Source organism: Pocillopora verrucosa, chromosome 5, assembly GCF_036669915.1.
Source record: "Pocillopora verrucosa isolate sample1 chromosome 5, ASM3666991v2, whole genome shotgun sequence".
NCBI lineage: Eukaryota > Metazoa > Cnidaria > Anthozoa > Scleractinia > Pocilloporidae > Pocillopora > Pocillopora verrucosa.
Window position 1 is genome coordinate 9818127 of NC_089316.1, and position 19263 is coordinate 9837389.

The 19263-nt window shown below is 37.5% G+C and overlaps 1 protein-coding gene across 1 annotated transcript in view; it reads left to right on the forward strand.

Annotated features, from left to right (window-relative positions):
* Positions 1-952: 952 nt before the first annotated feature.
* The window catches only part of LOC131799635 (serine/threonine-protein kinase atr), a 45568-nt gene continuing 27257 nt past the window's right edge, over positions 953-19263 (forward strand). The window contains exons 1-21 of the mRNA XM_059117335.2: positions 953-1121; positions 1616-1707; positions 2314-2502; positions 2827-2930; positions 3824-3890; positions 4511-4617; positions 4884-4960; positions 5469-5583; positions 6168-6310; positions 6732-6951; positions 7524-7667; positions 8535-8606; positions 9016-9065; positions 9688-9859; positions 10089-10209; positions 11838-12259; positions 13000-13288; positions 13858-14095; positions 15424-15682; positions 16346-16540; positions 17520-17714. Coding sequence (XP_058973318.2) covers positions 1042-1121; positions 1616-1707; positions 2314-2502; positions 2827-2930; positions 3824-3890; positions 4511-4617; positions 4884-4960; positions 5469-5583; positions 6168-6310; positions 6732-6951; positions 7524-7667; positions 8535-8606; positions 9016-9065; positions 9688-9859; positions 10089-10209; positions 11838-12259; positions 13000-13288; positions 13858-14095; positions 15424-15682; positions 16346-16540; positions 17520-17714 — 3351 coding nt within the window. The 5' untranslated portion in view covers positions 953-1041. The remainder of the gene's footprint in view (positions 1122-1615; positions 1708-2313; positions 2503-2826; positions 2931-3823; positions 3891-4510; positions 4618-4883; positions 4961-5468; positions 5584-6167; positions 6311-6731; positions 6952-7523; positions 7668-8534; positions 8607-9015; positions 9066-9687; positions 9860-10088; positions 10210-11837; positions 12260-12999; positions 13289-13857; positions 14096-15423; positions 15683-16345; positions 16541-17519; positions 17715-19263) is intronic.

Consider the following 19263-nt stretch of genomic DNA (forward strand, 5'->3'; position numbering starts at 1 on the left):
TTATTTGAGCTTTAGAACTGCAAATTATAATGATACTTTATTTCGCTGCCCGTCTTTAAGCCGTTTTGGCAATAATGTAAACTGAAGAACTTTTGTTGCTTGATTGGAAGTGTTTTGTATTTCTTCTTCGCGAGATGTATTTACAATTGCTGATATATGTACTGCTGTTGTGGCTTCATACTTAGCGAATCACACTATTTTGAATAAAAAAAGTAACAACATTATTTTCCATTAGCCTTACATGGACTGTAGATGACAGAACATTAGTTCATGTCGAAGAAGATATCGCTGAAATTTTTCGCCGAAATTTTTCACTTAAAAAAAGTCGGCAGATATGCAACACAATCCTGATTTGTTACTCAAAGTTAACACGAGCTGTTATAACCTTACTTTAAAAACGTACGCGAAATTAAAAAAAAAACATGAATTTTATACATATATTTTGAGATATGAAAGTAAAAGCAGCGACCAAATACATTCTAATCACATTTTTTTGACGTACACGTTCTTTGATAGTGTAGTCTAATCGTCTGGGTGAGTGAATTCCTGAGAAAATTTCTCTGGTGTATTCCTCCAGATCCTACTGATCGCGCCTTCCCCCTTTCGTGCCTCCCTTGGTATTCACGCCCCGCAGGCATATGTAATCTAACTGGTGTTTTTTTTTTTCCCGTGAGTTGTTTATCAACAAATGAATGACATTTTTTCAAATGTCAACAGTTTTTAACTTTATTCAAAGCCTTTCTTTTATTTTGACGGATAGATTTTCATACCTTTGACTTTTTTTTCTTCCTGAGACAGCTGCGTTGTAGTGGAACTGGTATGAGCGAAAACACATGTACCTTAAGCGCATTTTGCACGCCATGTATTCCTACATTTTATAAATGCTGGGGGACTAGAGCGAGTCATACCCAGCATTAGCGCGGTATTTTAGCAAGATGGCGGGAGAATTGTAGTGGAGTGTATCATTATGCTTGAGTTTGTAGCAAATTGCCTCTTGAAAATGAATAGCCAGGAGAAATAAAGAAAATCTACGATTTAGGAATGGCGAATACTTCTAGTTCTATGAGCGAGAAACTCGCACCCATTATGGCGACATTAATTGCTAGACGAAATCCCGAAAGGTACGTGGAAATCGGTTTTTTTAATTTACCATGTTGATTTCATTATATGTAGCTACCGAACATCAGTATTCATATTCTTCACACTGATCTGTCTACATTTCCAATAGTACTGACAAGGAGATTTTGCTTAAGAATCATAAGCTTATTCATCGGAGATCATTGCCTTTATCGTCATGGCCCTTACATTTGCAGAAATTAGATGCTTGTCACCCGCAGGGGTGGAAGGTTTAAGAACGTGACTTGGGAGATGATGTCGATTGATTTGAGGCTGACTGTCGAAGGTGCAGACACAAGAGTGTTGATGCAAAAAAATGGGGACATGGGATTGCAATGTTTTAACTTGTCACACAGTAATCCCGACGTTTGTAATAAAAACTGCGATTTAGTGAAGTAATCTTGCTGTATACATATCAAGTATTGAAGAAGTTAAGTTTATATTTTGCTGACTCACGTGAGGTTTTTTTTTCCCTTTTTTCAATTCCATATTTATCCAGTCTTAGTACTCAAGAACACTATACTTCAGCAAACCAAATGAAGAAACTTCTGTGTGAGTTTGTGAATAGCATATTGACTGATCTTGATGCTGGTATGTACAATTTGTTAATTGGTGTAAACTTTTGCACTTTGATTAGTATTAGAGCTATAAGTAAGAGAGTCTATGAACTTAGCTCTAAAATGCAGCACATTTTCTGTTAGTCTTGAAAAAAAACTCAAGTGGTTTGGCTTGTTTTTTTTTTTCATCTTTTACACAGGCCATATTTGATCAATACTATGCTCAGATAGATGTATTTCTTATAGTACAGAAAAAGAAAGTGGAATAGAAGTGGAATTAAGAATCCCTTATTTACCAGTTTAACTTAAAATACAAGTGGAAATCTTGCTCATATCTTTAATTTTTTCTTACTTTTGTAGAGCTTGGAAAAATGCTACACAATTTACAATATATCCATGCAAATAAGGTGTATTTAAACTGATGTGGAAACTTGATGATTAATGGGGGAGGAGGAGAAAGGGGGAATGGGGGGAGGGGTTATGAGCCAATATCCTATCTCCCACCTCCTACCACAGGAACTGGAATGGGCTATGAAAGCTGTCATTGCATTCAGTCTTTACCTTAATTTACTGTTGTTATGACCAGGAAAATCACATTGGTTGCAAGTATCTCTAATTTTTGTAGTACTTAAATTTACAGTTGCTGTCCAGTTATCACGAAAGACTGGAGGTACACCTCATTCTGAGATCTTTTGGCAATTCTTGCATCATTGCCTGGATGCATTCCCAGAATGCTTTGTTAGTTTAGAACCTCAGAATACAAATGATGGAATACTTGCCATTGGAACATCCAGTTCACAGGGTAACAAGATCTGCAAATCAGGAAAAGGTAAACAGAAATTTAAAGATTTCATTATTAATTCTTACTTGATTTCTTTTACAAACCCCAGTTTAATAAAACTATAGCCTTTATCAATGCAAACTCCTAGCAAACCTAACAATTTGTTTCCACACTAATGTTAGGAAAACGTGAGATGATAAATTAATAAGGGAGTGGTGTAATCATTAGTTTTTCTACCAATGGTAGACCTTGAGTCAGCTGTGTCATTACACACTAGTCTCTCTACACTGATGCACAAGCTGATATAAAGTAGTAAAAATGATATTTTTAAGAGTTTGCATCATGTTACTTACCTAAATCTTCTTCTGACAGTTTTTACATCATGGATCCTCTCAAGAATTCTTTGCGTTCTTGCTGAGCCAGATTGCTCTCAGTTGCATGACAAATCTGTGTCTGCCATTCTGTCATTAATGCAGGTGAGTATGAGAAGTAGCTGTTTGTCTGGTACATGTAGATGCACTCTGTACCTAAATGCTTTATCACTGAACCACGAAGGATTTGATGGTGAGTTAGGCTGTTGCTAGGTTTTACGCTGGTCTATTTGCTCAAGTCAGACCAGCTAATTCTAGTATTATTTGGGACACATGCCACACACAAACCTACACAAATAGTAATGGCCAAACTGACTGTAGAGTTCTCTAACATATATTATAAAATAAATTCTAGAAAATTGAAGTGCCAGAGGTCTGAGGTTTGAATCCATATATGGAACTCTGTATTTTTCCTTTGTGTATAGCTTGTGACAAACCAAATAATAAATCTCCTTATTCTACTAGCAAGCCAAAAATTCACCATCTTTCTAACTATATTGAAAGATAAACATTTATTTAATGATTGTTTACATTGTATAACTCTCAATAATGATGAAATTAAGAGATCCTCACAGCTAAGAACACTACTGAAACGAGTAGTTGTAAATAGGACCTGAAAAAAATTCAGGCCCATACGGGATATGAACCCATGACCTCTGCGATACTGGTGCAGCGCTCTACCAATTGAGCTAACAAGCCAACTGGGAGCTGGTCAATGAATTGGGTCCAAATAAACATCCAAGTGAAAGAAGATTTTAGATATATGAAAATTCATATATTTGCACTGCGGTGGAGAGATGAAATTAGGAGATCCTCGCAGCTAAGAACACTACTGCATGAAATGAGTAGTTGTAAATAGGACCTGAAAAAAATTCGGGCCCATACGATGAATTGTCATATATCTAAAATCTTCTCAATAATGAGCTATCTGTATGACTGGCACATTTTAAGTTATTGTGTTTACCATCACTGATTACCTCTAATTGTCTCCAAAACAGCTTGTGAAAGGGAAAGACCTTGTATATTACAACACATGTCTTACAGAATTTGTTTCACTTTGGGAGGGTAAGTCATAAAAAAGTCCAATGAAGATTGATTATCTAACAGCACTGTGTATCCAATGTCTTAATGTCCTGATGGTGGACTAACTTTTCAACTGTACAAATGTTGGCTCTCTGACTGTGGATATATGAAAATCATATTCATATGTGAACTGTGGATTCTGAAATGAATATGAATTTGAAAGTGATCTTTGCAGTAGTGAATACTATATAATAAGCAGTAGTGAAAATAATGCCTGTTAAGTCAGTTGATAGAGCACTGCACCAGTATGGCAGAGGTCATGGGATCAAATCTTGTACAGGCCTGAATTTTTTTTCAGGTCCTATTTTCACTTCTGCTTGATTAATAAGTGGTGTACATTACTCTGAAGTTCATTTTCTTATTCATTTGTTGACTCTCTGTTGGTCACACAGGTGGCTTACTAGCCTTGGACTTTTGACTAGATAGTGATAGTATACACCAATTATTAACGACTTATAGCTCAACCAACTGTCACTACATTAGCCAGTAAATCACGTGAGACCACAAATTGTACTCTTGATTTGATTGTTGGGAAGACCTGTATATTTACTAGCTAAGGGTAATTGATTGTTTATGATCATTTTATCAATTTCTCACTTCAGACCTTGTAATGATTGATGAAAAATTGTTTTCATCTGGCACCTGTCCTGTTGATGCTTTGCCTCTCTATCTTGGCCATTTTCAGTACACAGAAACCTGTGATAAAGAGGTATGGTTATTGTATTTGAGAGGTCCATCACATATTTCTAAGATCAAGAATGAAACAAGTGGTGACTCCCTCTCAGAGTAGTAATAAAAGGTTGTTAAATCTTAAACTAACCTGAGTAATTAAATGCAGTTCAGTTCAAAACTACATTGTACACTGATAATAATTGATACTGACTGGTTATGAGCCTTTAAGCTGGGTTTTTGATTTTATTCTCATTATCAGTTATCATTTCACATTTTAAAATAATTATGTTTATCTTTTTATAGGAGGAGCTCAACATGGTGAAGAAGTTCATTTGTATCAAGCATGCAGAAGATTGCCATACTTTACAAGAAGAAACAAGGTTTGTTGTTCACTGCAGATGTTAGTACAGTATATAGAGTTATAGTTTCGACTCAGTTAGAAGTAACAGTTTATGTGAACTTCTCATTAAGGCTCTGATCTTCCTATCAAAGAAACTGAGGTCAACTGAATGCATGTACTGATGAAATTTGATACTAATTTTTTTGACTGACATAATGGAGTTAAAATGCAGTTTTATATGGCTAGCTATAAAACTGATGTTACATTCTACACAAATCAATGAAGTAAGATAACAATTGACAAGAAAAAAACGACAACAACAGATAACTTTATAAGATCACGCATGACCAGTTGACCTTGTCGCCTAAAGAAGACTAGCAGTATGCAGTTGAAACATCATGATCTACATCACACATGACTACATCATGAGACAAATGAAAAATAGTTCATTTTAGTGTTTGCGGATTTCATGACACAAATTCTTTGAGAACATTTTTTTTTATTCCTATCTAAAACTAAAAATAATTTTTATTTCTTGATTCTTTTAGTAAAATTATCAGCCATTTGGTTTGTGATATGTACCAATATAATCACAGCAGTGTGACAAGTTTATGGACCATCTGCTGCCACCTTCTTCAGACTGGTCTATTTCGCATTAAACAGGTTTGTTTCCATGAGTAATCATCTAAAATTAGAGTTCATTTTCCCATCCATCCTTTCTAGTAAAATAATTTTTGTGTAGTATTAATAGGCTGCTACAATTCTTTTAAGACTTGACCAAAATTTGAAAGGTGTAAATTTTTTTTTCTTTTCTTTACAACAGTGTAGGCTACTGACAGTATACAATATATGATTTATTCATTAACTCTCTTGCAAAACATTACTTACAATACCTTACTTACAATGCATTACTTACAATACACTACTAACAATGATCTGCTTACAATGAATTCCCCACAATTATTACCTACTTACAATGCTAATATTAATCAAATAATTCATTACTAGCATCAGGTTCATAATTTTAACTCTGTTAAAGAGTTGCTTGGCATACTTGAAAAATGCAGCAACAGAAAATTTATTGCTTAGCATCCATTACAAAATTTGATCAAATGTTAATTTTAATACTTCTATTGTTCCATTACCTGTAGAAGATATCTTTCTCACCCTTTTTGTTGGCTTGTTGATAATGTAGAGTTGTCAGGCATTTTATTTTGATTAAGTGCCAGTAAATCTTTTTAATTCAGGCAGCACTAGATATAATAACAGGTCTGCTACCTTGGAGTGGACTTCCCAGTGTACCTCTTCTGGACAAGTTTGTCAAATGCCTTTGCTCTTTACTAGAGCTTTTGGTATCAGGAGTTGCCTCTAAAATCCCAGTAGATGGGCGGTAAATATGTTTTCATGTCTTGTTGAGTATTTATATAGTGAAAGACAGTTTTTATATTGTAATAAAACAATATGGAAGCCCTCTTATCATTCTCTTAGACCCTATTGCTGTATTTCTAGGAAAGCAGGTTTAAAAGAAGGAATCAAAATAATTATCTCAGCCTTATTTTATCCAGGGTTCTTTTAGGGTTAGCTTAGCAAACACATGTATTTATTTTGGAAGTTATTAAGGTAATGCACTGGAGGTCCTTTTCTTACCAAATATTGGGAAAGATTGACTGAAGATATCCATGAGGCTGCACTGGACTGCCACTCCATTCATAAGGGAACCTCATACTTGCTGGAGAACCATGTATAGTCTTATGTAATCTTCTAAAACTGTATGCAGACTTAACTTTCCTTTCCCCATTTAATGTCTACAGAGAAAAACTCACCACATTGGAGGTCAGTGTAGCTAAGTGCTTAGATGTCCTATCAACAGACCCTCCATCTGGGAAAAGAGATCCACTGCAGCTCACAGGCTCAACATCAGAAAGATCTCTGAATGCATTTCCTGCATGGCATGTGAAATATTTTCTTTTGAAGCTTAGAGGTGTTTTTTGTGGAGGTGGTCTGCAGAAATTTCTGACCAAAGAGTTAAAGGTGCAATACTTTTTTTTTCTGATAAAAGTTACATGTGCATGAATTGAACCAAGTCAGTTTCAAGCAGTGCCTGAGTACTGTTTGCAACAATTGAGTGACTTTTCCTTCTTGCCGAGAAGTCACCTGCTATTGCAGTAGGTGCAACCCTTAACTAGTATGCAAACTATCAGGCCCCAGTTGTAGGGAGGGTGGATGATGCTATTCACTGGATAAATCTCTATCCAGTGGATAGTGCAGTCCTTTTAGTGGACACTTAGTTCTTGGATAGGTATTTGTCCATTAACCCTTTCACTCCAAGGATCTCATTAGTAATTTTTTCTTTACAGTCTGTTATACAATTCTTATGATGTTAGTATGGAGAATTTGGTATTGTATCAACTAATTCCCTAATTGATATTTTTCTTTATTCTTATCACTAGTCTGCTTTACTAACTTTAATAATGTGAGGAGAAATTCTGTCTTGGTCACTCATGGGAGTTAAATGGTTCATGATATCTTCCCTTTAAATTAGTAGGCCCAGTTTCTTTGTCTTACATTTGCTAACTGTATGATTGTTTTTATTTTCATGTCAGGTGGCTGTATGTCAGTTCATTTCTGGCATTTACAAAGATGTGCCCACCAATGCTGGAAAGACTGGTCTTTTAACGCAACACCATGTCAGAGATGACATAAATAAGTGTATAGTTAGTTACCTTGGCACTGAACAACAGCAACAGGTAAGTGCTTTTATTTGGAAAAAGTTCTGGGGAGATGGACATGCACATTCAGCACCAAACATGTAAAAGTGTTTCTAAACTGCTAAGTTGTCACAGGAATATTTATAGAAATGCAGCTTTAAGCTGTAAATTAATTTTCTGCTCACAATCTAAGAGGTCTACATCTCTGGGGCTGGTCTTCATAGACAGGAGTGAGTAGGAACCTCTTTTTAGGGGGTTTACCCTTTAACCCTCAAGATCTGATTGTTAATTCTCCACCTCCAGCTCCAGTCACAAGAATTTGGTGTTAGATCAAGATAGCAGCTTCTACCTGATACATTTGAGTATTCTCAATACCAGTTTGCTGGATAGTGGATGAATATTGTAGGGAGAAATTGCATGTGAATCACTTCTGGGAGTTAAAGGGTTAAGTCCATTAAGGTTACCCCCTTCAGCATTTTGTGGGTGGGGAGAAGAACTCATGTTGTGGAACTTTGGAACCAGGGACCTTATGTTGTGTCTTTCTTAGAGACTCAACACAAGGATCCTGGCCAAGGTGTTTCTGTTCTTGAACCCAGAGTACTAATGACTATACCACCATTTCACCTGCAGCTAAAGGGTATACTTGTACTTAAAAAAAGGGGAAAAAACTATACATTTAAAGTGTACTCAAAGGGAGAGGAATTCATGATGATCTTGTTATGATTAAGCCATCTAAGTCCAGCTTGCAACAACTTCATGAATAAATTTTCCATTCAGGAGAAATAGCATTGAGGGATTGATTGTTTTGTTATTACCTTGCTCCGTGTAATTCTTTCACAACACGTGAAGCTATAAATTTTTTTTTTTTTTTTTGAGAAATGTCATAATTGCATTTTTTTCCTACAGTTCTTGGTTAAGTGCTTATTTGAGGCAGTGATTGCAGATAGGTGCAACAAGAAGGGCACAACTTGTGTCAAGGTAACTGAAAACAATCCTTGGATACACATGCACATGTTGGTCACATTTCTAAATGTCAGTCTATCAGGGAGAAGTGACCTAAGGTTTAAAGCCATAAACTATGGTTTGAAAGAAATTAAAGTATACAACACCAAAACCATTTTGACTAGTAATATGGGCATGTCATTGCTATAATGTCTATGGTGTCATCTCCCTCACCCATTTGTTCTTCGTTTCTTTTATTCATCATCTTTGTCTCCTTTGCCAACTTTTTGTTGCGTCTCCACCTCCGTCTTTCCTGTTGTGCCAGTCTTCACTTCCGTCTTCTTCGATGCCTTTTAAAATCTCAGTCTTCAGCCATCCCTTTTCTTAAAGTGTGAACAAGGAGTATTTATTCCCTGTAGCCAATGTTTTCTTTTTTGTCTTTTAGTCTGATGCCTCAGGAACAGATGAGGTCTCAAGTGAAGAAACAATGGAGAGGTTTGTGACAACGTTTAATCATTAATATCTACCTTTATCATAATTATAGCTTGGGTCGTCCGTGGTTAGTATGAAGCGAATCCCGTCGTATCATTGGCTACCTGAGCAGGCAAGACATCCCCTCTTGCCTGCTAGCGCAAGAAAAAAAATTAGTCTGGAGCGGACTTAAAAAGTTCGTAAGTTTTGAACAATGTAGGTGATGAAGTTCCTAAAAGCAGTAGGAGTCATTCAAAACAAGTAAAAAACATAAACGATTCTCGTGGGTTTAGTATGCCACAAAAACAGGTGGATTTCTTTCCCGGCTCTCGAATTCTTGATTCTAATTAAAGTGAAATAATTATGCTATATGATACAACCGTTATTGACCAAGTTTGATCGTTAAAAACTTCTGGATATTACCCTCGTTTCCTTTTGGTGTTTTTATGGCCTTTGACTTCGTCTCGGTGCTTAAAAACGACCGCGGTCAATATTCAGTCATCTTCACCTTATGCATGCTTAGTAACGCAAACTGTACCTAACTGTCCAGTGGTGATTTTGTAATAATTTGGGTGCAGTTCAGTGGCTTTAAGTATTCTTGGCACAGTTTATAAATAGTTTTGTAAATGCTTTCTCTCTTGCACAGTAAGACTAGCTCATCAAAGAAAAGAAAAATGACCACCAATTTACAGCCTTCTCTGCCAAGCAAAAAGAAAACGAATGACTCAAGTTCAGGAACAATGAGAAGACTTCTTGAAAGAATCAAATTACTTAACATGTCTATAATACGTAAGGGAGATGAAAAGTTGCCTAATTTGGTAAGTGCGAATTCATTTGCTTTTTGTTTTGCGTGGGATTGGCTTGTGGGGGAGGGGGGTGGGTGTTAGGGCGGAGTCAGAGGCAGAGGATTCTACTAAAAATTGCAAACGTATCTGCTATACTACAGCGCTGGTCTTACTTTATTTCGAGTGGAAACTAAACTACTGAAACTGTTTGAAAAAAAATCTTTCTCGACCCTAATTTGTTTGTGTACATTTTTATCGTAAGGATGAGTTCGCCTGTGAGCTGGAAGGCGTCAGAGTCACTGTGGAAGTGATGGTTCACCTTTGTAGTCAGCAAACAAGGAACCTCGGCGCGGAAAATCCAAGTGACTTAAGTGAGATTAAAGGTGATCTTGTGAAGCACAGTATATGGCAATTTGGGAAATTAACAAAAGTATCATTCACTTTTGAAAAGTACTAATCCCGTACTTTTCATTTACCATTATTGTATCTAAATCAATGTCTCTAAAGGTTTTCATTTATTTTAAAACTTGAAAATACATTTTAAAACTTGAAAAGGCACTTGCAAGATTATTTAGCGCGGGAAAGATATCTGATGACTGACGCAAAAAGTCGCAGCCTGTTAGTCTCCAGCTATTAACCCTTTGCCCCCTAAGAATGACTAGTATCTAATTTCTCCTTACAATATCACCCCTGAAACACACATGAAGGTCATGAGAATAACGGAAATGATCACCAACTGAGAAAGGCTGTTGATTGTTAAACATATTCTCTTTCTCAGCACCTTTGGAAATGTATAAAGAACAGTATGGAGAATATGCATATTGATGTTAGGGTGGAAAGGGTTAAGTTGTTTAGCTACACTACCGAAAGGAGGGATCTGCGTCTGGAAGAGATCGGTCATAGGTTACTATTTACTCACCAATATGACAAAAAGAATAAAGTACAGTCATGGAAAACATGACTAACATGTGCATTTGTACTATTTGTCAAATAGGTTCCATGTTACCGTGCGTCTGTTAATAATCTCAGATGACGTCAAAGTGTGGTAAGAACAAAAAAATGGCACACGAGGCATAGCTGAGTGTATCACTGATTTCTCACCACATTTTGACGTCTTCTGAACAGACGCACTGTAACATAAAATCTATTTGTTTTATACGGTAAAGAAGCAAAGAATAGGTCATTTTACAGTTGTGTGCTTAGTTGCCAAGCCTTTGATTTGGAGTGAGGCTGAAGGTGACCTTGTTGTGATAGAGACCAGTATCTAGTTATCATAATAACAAAGTAATTTACATTTGAAAAGCAGCAAGGTTTGTATCATAACAAGGTCAACCTTAGCCTCAATCCTGTTCAAAGGCTCTTCAGCCAAGCACACAACTGTACAGCGGAGTATTGTTATGGGTTGACGTCATTTATACGACCCCCTTCTAGTAGATCATGAGTGAGAACCCCTCAAAATTCGTAAGTGATTAGTTAACCCTTTCACTCCCAAGATCTCATTCGTAACTCTCCTTACCGTCTTCCATACAGTTCTTGTGATGTTAGTTCAGAGAATTTGGTATTGGATCAACTAATAGTCCCTTGACTGATATATTTCTTTATTCTCGTCACTTGTATACTTGATATTGTATTGATATTGTATTGTATCGTGTCTTCTGATTTGCTTTATTGTTTTGTAAATAGTTTTCGAGTTTGTCACTTATTATGTTTAAAGATGCAGACTTTTCTACTTCTGGTGTTCACTATGATTCATGTTGTTGGCTGTCGAGATGTAATGTCGCTGTTATGCTGTTAAACTTGTTTTTACCGCAAATTTTGAGCAAAGTCGCCTTCATCGAAACATCGAACATGTAACTGAACAAACACAGAGTTGACACAAAACATCCTTAAACCATGAAACACACCGTCCTCAATGGAATATGGCAGCTGAATTACAGATAATTACATTTAAGTAGATACATAAAACAACTTTGATTTCCGTTTGAATCGAAACTTAGTTTTTCTTTTTTAGAGTTTTTTACAAGCTTGGATCTCGGCCACCTTTTCTCCATGTTTAAAATATCTCTTCAAATCATTGTCCAGACTGCAGAGCTGTCGCCGCAAGACACAGGAAAATGTGATATCCTTGATTCGTCTTTTAGAAAACTTGTACAGCTCTGCGGAGCATTGTACAGCATATCAGATGTCATTCACATCCCTCTGGCATTATGCCAGTTCTTTATATTTCTGGTATCCATTCCTTGGCTGTCAAAGAGTGATCCTCCGTGGGTCGATCTTCCGCATGGGTTTGGTCTCTCGCTGGACGGCATGGTCAGAGTCGGGAGGTCACTTGATCCTGTGATTGACAGAGACAGTAGGGTCGATTGTCTTCATTTAATGGCAGTTCTGGATGCAGCGCCAACCTGGAGAATGCAAGTGCTTCTTCTAGTTCTTGTAAGGGGCATTTCTTTCAAAGTTTTCGTGCGTGAATGATATTATTAAGTGATAGCACTCATTTGTTTGAGGTTCAAAGGAAAGTTTTTAAATGAATGTGTAATGTTCTTGTGGCTCCGACAGGTGTCGCCTCCGTTTGATTGGAGTGGCAGACTTGAGTCACTCTCACGGCAAATTACAAGTTAGCATGAGAGTAATTATGATTTGCGCGCTGGTATTTATCGACGCTTAAGGTCTTCTTCGTCTTCTCACCTTGGCCTTCCGTTGGCGCCTTTAGATCCTGGCAGTAGCTTTCATTAGGATTGGCCTTAATAATGGTGATTTGTGTCTTTTGAAAAGATTCTCGTTACTTTTTACTCACATTGTTTTCCCTTACAAAACAGTAATACATTGCACGCTACAATTTATTTTCTAATGAAAGAAATTTCAATTGACCTGCGGATGAAAACTAAGCAAAGAAATCATAATCGCAATTCCTTTACTTGATTTTTATCTGCAGCTCAATTGAAATTTATTTTAATCAAAATTGCGATCAGATTCCTTTATGGGAAAGATGAGCCCTCGAAAATTTACCTCCCTTCCATCGTGTGGCTTTGCAGCTCAGTTGATGGTAAGCCCAATCCCGTCGAACCATGAATTTTTTAGGCTTCTTTTTCTACAATTACTTAAGTGCAGTCCACCTGCTAGGATCATTTCTTTGCTTGAAATTCAACATTGCTGTTGTTTATTCTTTTACACAGAAAGATACAAGTGACATGAAGATTGTGGCTCTCAAGTATTTACCTCTTTTGCTGTCCTCTCTTGGCTCCTACTCTTTCCACTTGATCAATAATATTCTTCCTGGGCTCCTCTCCTGCGGTGAAGGTGTCCAAGTAGAAATTGCCAAAACTATTGGCTCATTAGCCTGCGTGCTTACAGAGAATACAGTAATAAAGAAGTTGAGGAACGAACTGCCTTTTCATAAGTCCATCTCCGGCAGCATCACATTTCTTTGCCCTGATTGTGATTCTGTTATTCAAAACAAAGCAGGTAACAAATTGAAATGGTTTTTGGTATAACGAAATAGTTAATGCTGTAAAGAAAACTCATGACTTAAACGACTTTAGACTTAAGAAAGCTGCTTTTTCTGACTCAGAACAGACTCTTTTCAACAGATTTCAAGCATTTTTATGCCTTAACCTCTATGCAGAACCAACTTCTTGACATCAAGAACAACGGTAACCAACGAACCGAACGAAGAATCTTGACCAATCAAACTGACCAATGAGTTGAAAGAATGCTCTTTAGTGTATCTCCAAGGCAGAAGGGGCCAATCAGTTTTTAACGAATCGGATCTACACTATTTAACTAAATCACGACATTTACATGTCATTTGACTGCGGAAAGGGACATGTGATTATGCTGTGCAGTAATGTAATTTTGCCACTGCGAGCCCTTTGTTCTGACGAAGGGTTCACGCTCGAAACGTCAGCTTTATATTCTTTACAGTGGCCAAGTTACATTATCAACTCAGTCGACAAAACCAAATTATCATGTAACATCCACACTGACGTAGCACAGAAGTTTCTCTAGAAACTTACCCTTTTATTCCTTTCTAGATGACATGGAGGGAACTAAACCTCATGCCATAGTAAATGCAGCAAACTTCATTCCTTACCTTCAACTTATCTCTCCTGAAGCAAGCTCTTCCGTCAAGTGTGCTTTCATTAAGAGCATGAAAAGAATGTTTACACACGTGGCTGTGGCACCTGATAATGAAGCTCAAAGATCTATAGTTAGTGCAACGTGCTTTGATCTTATTGAGGACCCCGATTTTGAGGTCAGGATGCAGTTCAGGTCAGTGATAGATACCTGTAAGCTTAACTGATTGAAGATGTGGTGGCTAAATGGCATACGCGGTGAACTTCAGATTAAACAAATGAATAAAGGGGCTAAGTTTCTAAAGAAACTGTGGTGTTGCGTTGGTGGAAGAGTATAACAGGGTAACTACAACTACTCGTTTCAGTAGTGTTCTTAGCTGCGAGGATCTCTTAATTTCATCTCTTCACCGCAGTGCAAATATATGAATTTCTTATATCTAAAATCATAATTCATTACTTGGATGGTTTATTTGGACCCAACACATTGACCAGCTCCTAGTTGGCTTGTTAGCTCAGTTGGTCAGGTAAAGCGCTGCACCGGTATCGCAGAGGTCATGGGTTCAAATCCCGTACGGGCCTGAAGTTTTTTTTCAGGTCCTATTTTTAACTACTCGTTTCAGTAGTGTTCTTAGCTGCGAGGATCTCTTAATTTCATCTCTTCACCGCAGTGCAAATATAGGAATTTCATATATCTAAGATCATAATTCAGGGTAATTTGGTATTATCAACTGAGTTGATAAGGTAAATTGGCCACCGTAAAGAGTTTCAACGCTGACGTTTTTAACGTTAGCCCTTCGTCCATTGCTCTGAGGAAGTGCTAACGCCTGAAACAGCTTTTAAACTCTTTACGGTGGCCAATTTACATTATCAACTCAAGTGATAATACCAAATAATCTTGTTTAGATTAAACAATCTCGACTTGTAAAATGTTCTTTACATTTGAAATGTTGGTGGCTACCAACGTCAACGAAGTGGTCAAATGCCTGTGGATGCGCGACAGTTGTACTTCAAGGAGGTGTACTCTCACATAGACGGTCAGAGCCCATTTGTCTCTCAGGAGTGATAAACAGCCACACAAGACAATGATCATGTTGTTTTAAAACCGTATAACTTTTTTGATAGTGCTCAAAACGAGTGAGAAAATCAACAGGATGGCCATAATTAAAGAACTTTTGAGTTCGACAAGTGTCGAGTCTTTTTCATATTTTTACTTAATTTTAGAGTCATCTTTGTATTTTTTCCGCATATTTTGAGTGGCAGCGGCTGTAATAGCTTATGTTTTCTTATGAAATTTGCGCGGGAAATTGGCGCACGATCGGCCAAAATCAATCCAGACGCGCATGCCCGACATTTGGCCGCTGAGTTACTAGTGTCTAGTCGGCTTAGGGATACTGTTAGCTTATTGTTATAGAAACAGGAATAATCGGTATTAATGCATTATCGATCACTACACCTGTGTAAGACTATAAACATTGAAATTCAATATACTCGAGAGTTGCGAATAGTTTGCTTGATGTTTGGCAGCAACGTCGTCCCTTATGTTGTTAAACCTGGAGGAGCCGATTCAGATGAGAGCACGCAACAAAATGTAATTTCCAAGCTGAAAAAAGTGTTCCTTGAAGCGTCCTCGCAAGGCAACTGCAAACTGCAGGAGACGGTGGTTTTAACAATTGGACAACTGGGAAAAGTTGCCGAAGGGGAGCTATTGCTGGTTGTTATTGTGAGTTTGCTAGAGAGCCTGACTGCGCACTCTCAGCTTATTAGAGCAGCAGCTTTCAAACAGGTATGTATTCGAACAAAAGGGGTAAGTTTCTAAATAAACTTTTGTATTGCGTTGGTAGGGTATAACAAGATCATTTGGTTTTATCATACGAGAGGGTAATGTAAATTGGTCACCCTTTGGTAGGGCAAATGATGAAGGGCCAAGACTCGAAACGTCAGGTATGGATTCGCTCCTTTAGATGTTGTGTTCATCCAAACATCTGAAACTGCGAACCCATTTTGGACAATTCTGTTGGTTACTTTGGTTTTTTTATAAGTTAATGGGGTTTTCTTCAGGAGAAGAGACATTAAGTGCGTTTGTAAAGGTAAATCTTTGCGTATCTTTGCAAAATACAGCAGAGCTCATGTTTCTGTTCGGCGTCTGCTTAATGAAGAAGCTTTGTTGCCTGTACAACAAGATGATTGATCCAAAGCCCTGAAAATCGATTCCTCACGGGGACTTCAATGTCCTTCCTTGTCTTACGCTCTTGATAAGTCAAATAAACGTTTTCTCAGGCTTGAGGATAACGCCTTGTTAACGTCTGTTGTAAATCCTAAATTTGCGAAAAAGGAAGATTGTAGCCTCCAAGTGGTCGCGATAGAACACTGTCCGATTAGAGGATTTCAATGAGAATTTCCAACGTTACGCTCAAAATTAACCCTGGCTTTTTTGTGTTTCTATAAGGTCCAAGAGGTGGCCAGGTTTCAGGGCAAACAACTCAAGGATTTGTTTGCTGGATTCAAGCAACCGATTTGTAAATTTGTGGTAGATGCAATGGATGAAATACAAAGCTTAAATCCTTCTTCTAAAGTTTCTTTGGATGTTGTCTCAGAAGTTGCCAGTGTGTTTGAGTTTAGGGATGTCCATTCATTTCTAAAGGTAATACAAACATCTCACACTTGAGCGCTCTTCGATTGAGTGTTGTAAAACCGAAACCAGAGTTATCGCAACGACCAATCAGTATAAGGGAAAATACCCATAAGAACCAATGAGAATTCAAATTAAAACCAAGCAAACTGTTTAAAGCGCTGGAAAATGAGGGCGACCAATGCGTGATTGGTTTTCGTTTGCATCTGATTGGTTAAGAGAGTAGCGCAAGTTTTCTGGACCAATCACAGAGCGGAGTAAATTAAAACCCACTCAATCCTGGATTACTTTTGACTCTTAGTTGAAAATTTCTCTATCACGAGCGAGTGCGAGAATTGTGGTTTTATTTTTCTTTTTTTGTCCAACCTTCATTATTTGGGATCCATTCTCCATTGTTTACGAGGCTTAGTAAATATTCTCTTATTTATTATTGTTCTTTACACTTAAAATGATTCACTGAGTTATGCACACATTTTGATTGGTTCTTCCCTATAATCTATTGGAGGACAGACACATAGATGACGTCACCTTAACCTTTTACATCCTAACATCAGTATGTATATTCTCCATACTTTTCTCAATACATTTCCTAAGGTGCTGACAAGGAGAATTTGTTTAAAAATCAAGAGCTTATTTGGCTGGTGACCGTTTTCTTTATTCTCATGACCTTAATGTGGGATTCAGGGGCGATATTATTAGGAGAAATTAGATGCTAGTCACTCTCAGCGGTCAAAGAGTTAAATAAAATATATTGCTTCTTTATTGTATAAAATAACTAGATTCTATGTTGCTGTGGGTTTGTTCTATAATAGATGGCAGAAAACGTCAAATTATGGCAAGAACATCAGCGACTCACTCAGCTGCGCCTCATGTGCAACTTTTCTGTCCTTACCATGTTTTTACGTAGTCTGTGATTTATTACAGAACGGACGCATGGCAACATGGAATCGATTTATTCAATACTGCATTTCTAAATTTGTCTGTCCTACAGAATACACTGCGTTTTGTAATCCCCTACTTGGTCAAGAAAGCATCGCCTTCCTCATCGGCAATCTTAAGACATATTGCTAAAGAGCTGAAGATGAACAGAAGGGAGATGCTGTTGGAGAATTTCAAGTTTATTTTTTCTTTCCTTGTGAGAACATGTTCAGCATCTGAGCTAGAGAAAGCTCTGGGTTATGTACAGGTAAGTCAGTGTAGTATACATTTGGGGACCTACAACTGGGTGCAAGTGAACAAATTTTTTGATAAAGCTTGGAACAAAATGACGAATCAATAGGATATTCGTACTAAATGAGCTTTATGTCCGTCAGGTCTCGAGTTTCCTTTTCCTAACTTTATAGTTGATGTCAGGAAATTTAAAAAAAGAGGCCTAAAAGAGGCCTAACAAGGGCACTAAGTAGCACTCTCACTACGCTTTAGGATTGTCATTAGATCATGATAGGCTAATACCAATAGCTCCTCGCTACGTCAGTCATAGTCACAAATCGTGGGGTCGGTTACTTGCTACACACTGATTTTAGAAGTAGGGAAGGCGTTTTTGGGAGTACCGATTTGAATGGGTTCAGAAACGACAAATCTACGGAACTGCTCAACCAAATATTATTATCCATTAAAAGGTGGGAGGTTTTATTAGAGCTCATTGACTCCCCGATCGACCTATAAACTTCTTGCAACTGGGAGCTCTTATCAGAGCAGCGCCATCTTTATGTCGTTGTTTCCAAAACCTGTGGAGTTGAACTCTGTTTCTTAAGTCTGCTGAACAGGACAGGAAAGGTTTTCGATGTATCACTTTGCAGAAGGTACTTATCTCTCCTCTTTTCTGTGGTAGATTCCTCTTTGTGTGTGCGGATATTACGTTGTTACTTTCCATTGCAAACTACATTAAAATCTTATGTGGTAGTACTCTGCAAAGAGAAAGCATTAGGACCGGGTTCTGTGAATATATCTTCTTCCCTACTCTCTTGAAATTTCTGGGCTATTGCAGCTAGAAAGTTGAACTCAATATGAAATCCTCTAAGGAAATCAAAACTTTCTCTCACCCTTCAGGGAGTCCTCTGAATTTCATTTGCCTTTGTATACAAATCAAGATCAATGGTAAGGTATTTTTCGAGTGAAAAGCTTTTTTTTTGCTATATTTTACAAAATCTCGATTTTACTTGGTTTCCATTGCAACCTTTGCCATAGTAACGGTCAACCAACCAAAGTTACATCACCTTCCCAATTTTTTTTAAATTTGGTTGAGTAGTTCCGGATGTATTACTGAAAAGTTATTGAAAACTTAACTATTAGCCGCCCCTAGTAGCAGGTCACTGACCCACAATTTGTGTCTACAACGAACGTAACGATGATCTCTCGGTATAGGGCTTTGATAATCTGAGGTCAGACCTTTTGTGTTTTGGAGCTTCTACGAGGTCGACTTTTGCTGGCTTTTCCTTGACTATTAAATATAGTTCACCTCTAAAGATTTCTATGAAACTTTCCATATCTTGATTGCGTGATAGTTGTTTCTAAAGTTTTTCCTTTGGATTTTCTGCGCGCGCCTGGCCAAAAATACTTTACTTGCACATGACCGATGTTTGATCATTACGTTCGAAAGACCAGCATGCAATTTAGGAAAATCAGCAATACCTCCGGTCGCTTCATGCAATAGAAACCGAGATAAGCTCGGGCAGTAATGCAAGTCATTCTCTAAAGCAGACTGACCTTGTTGGTACAGGATATGTTTTGTTATG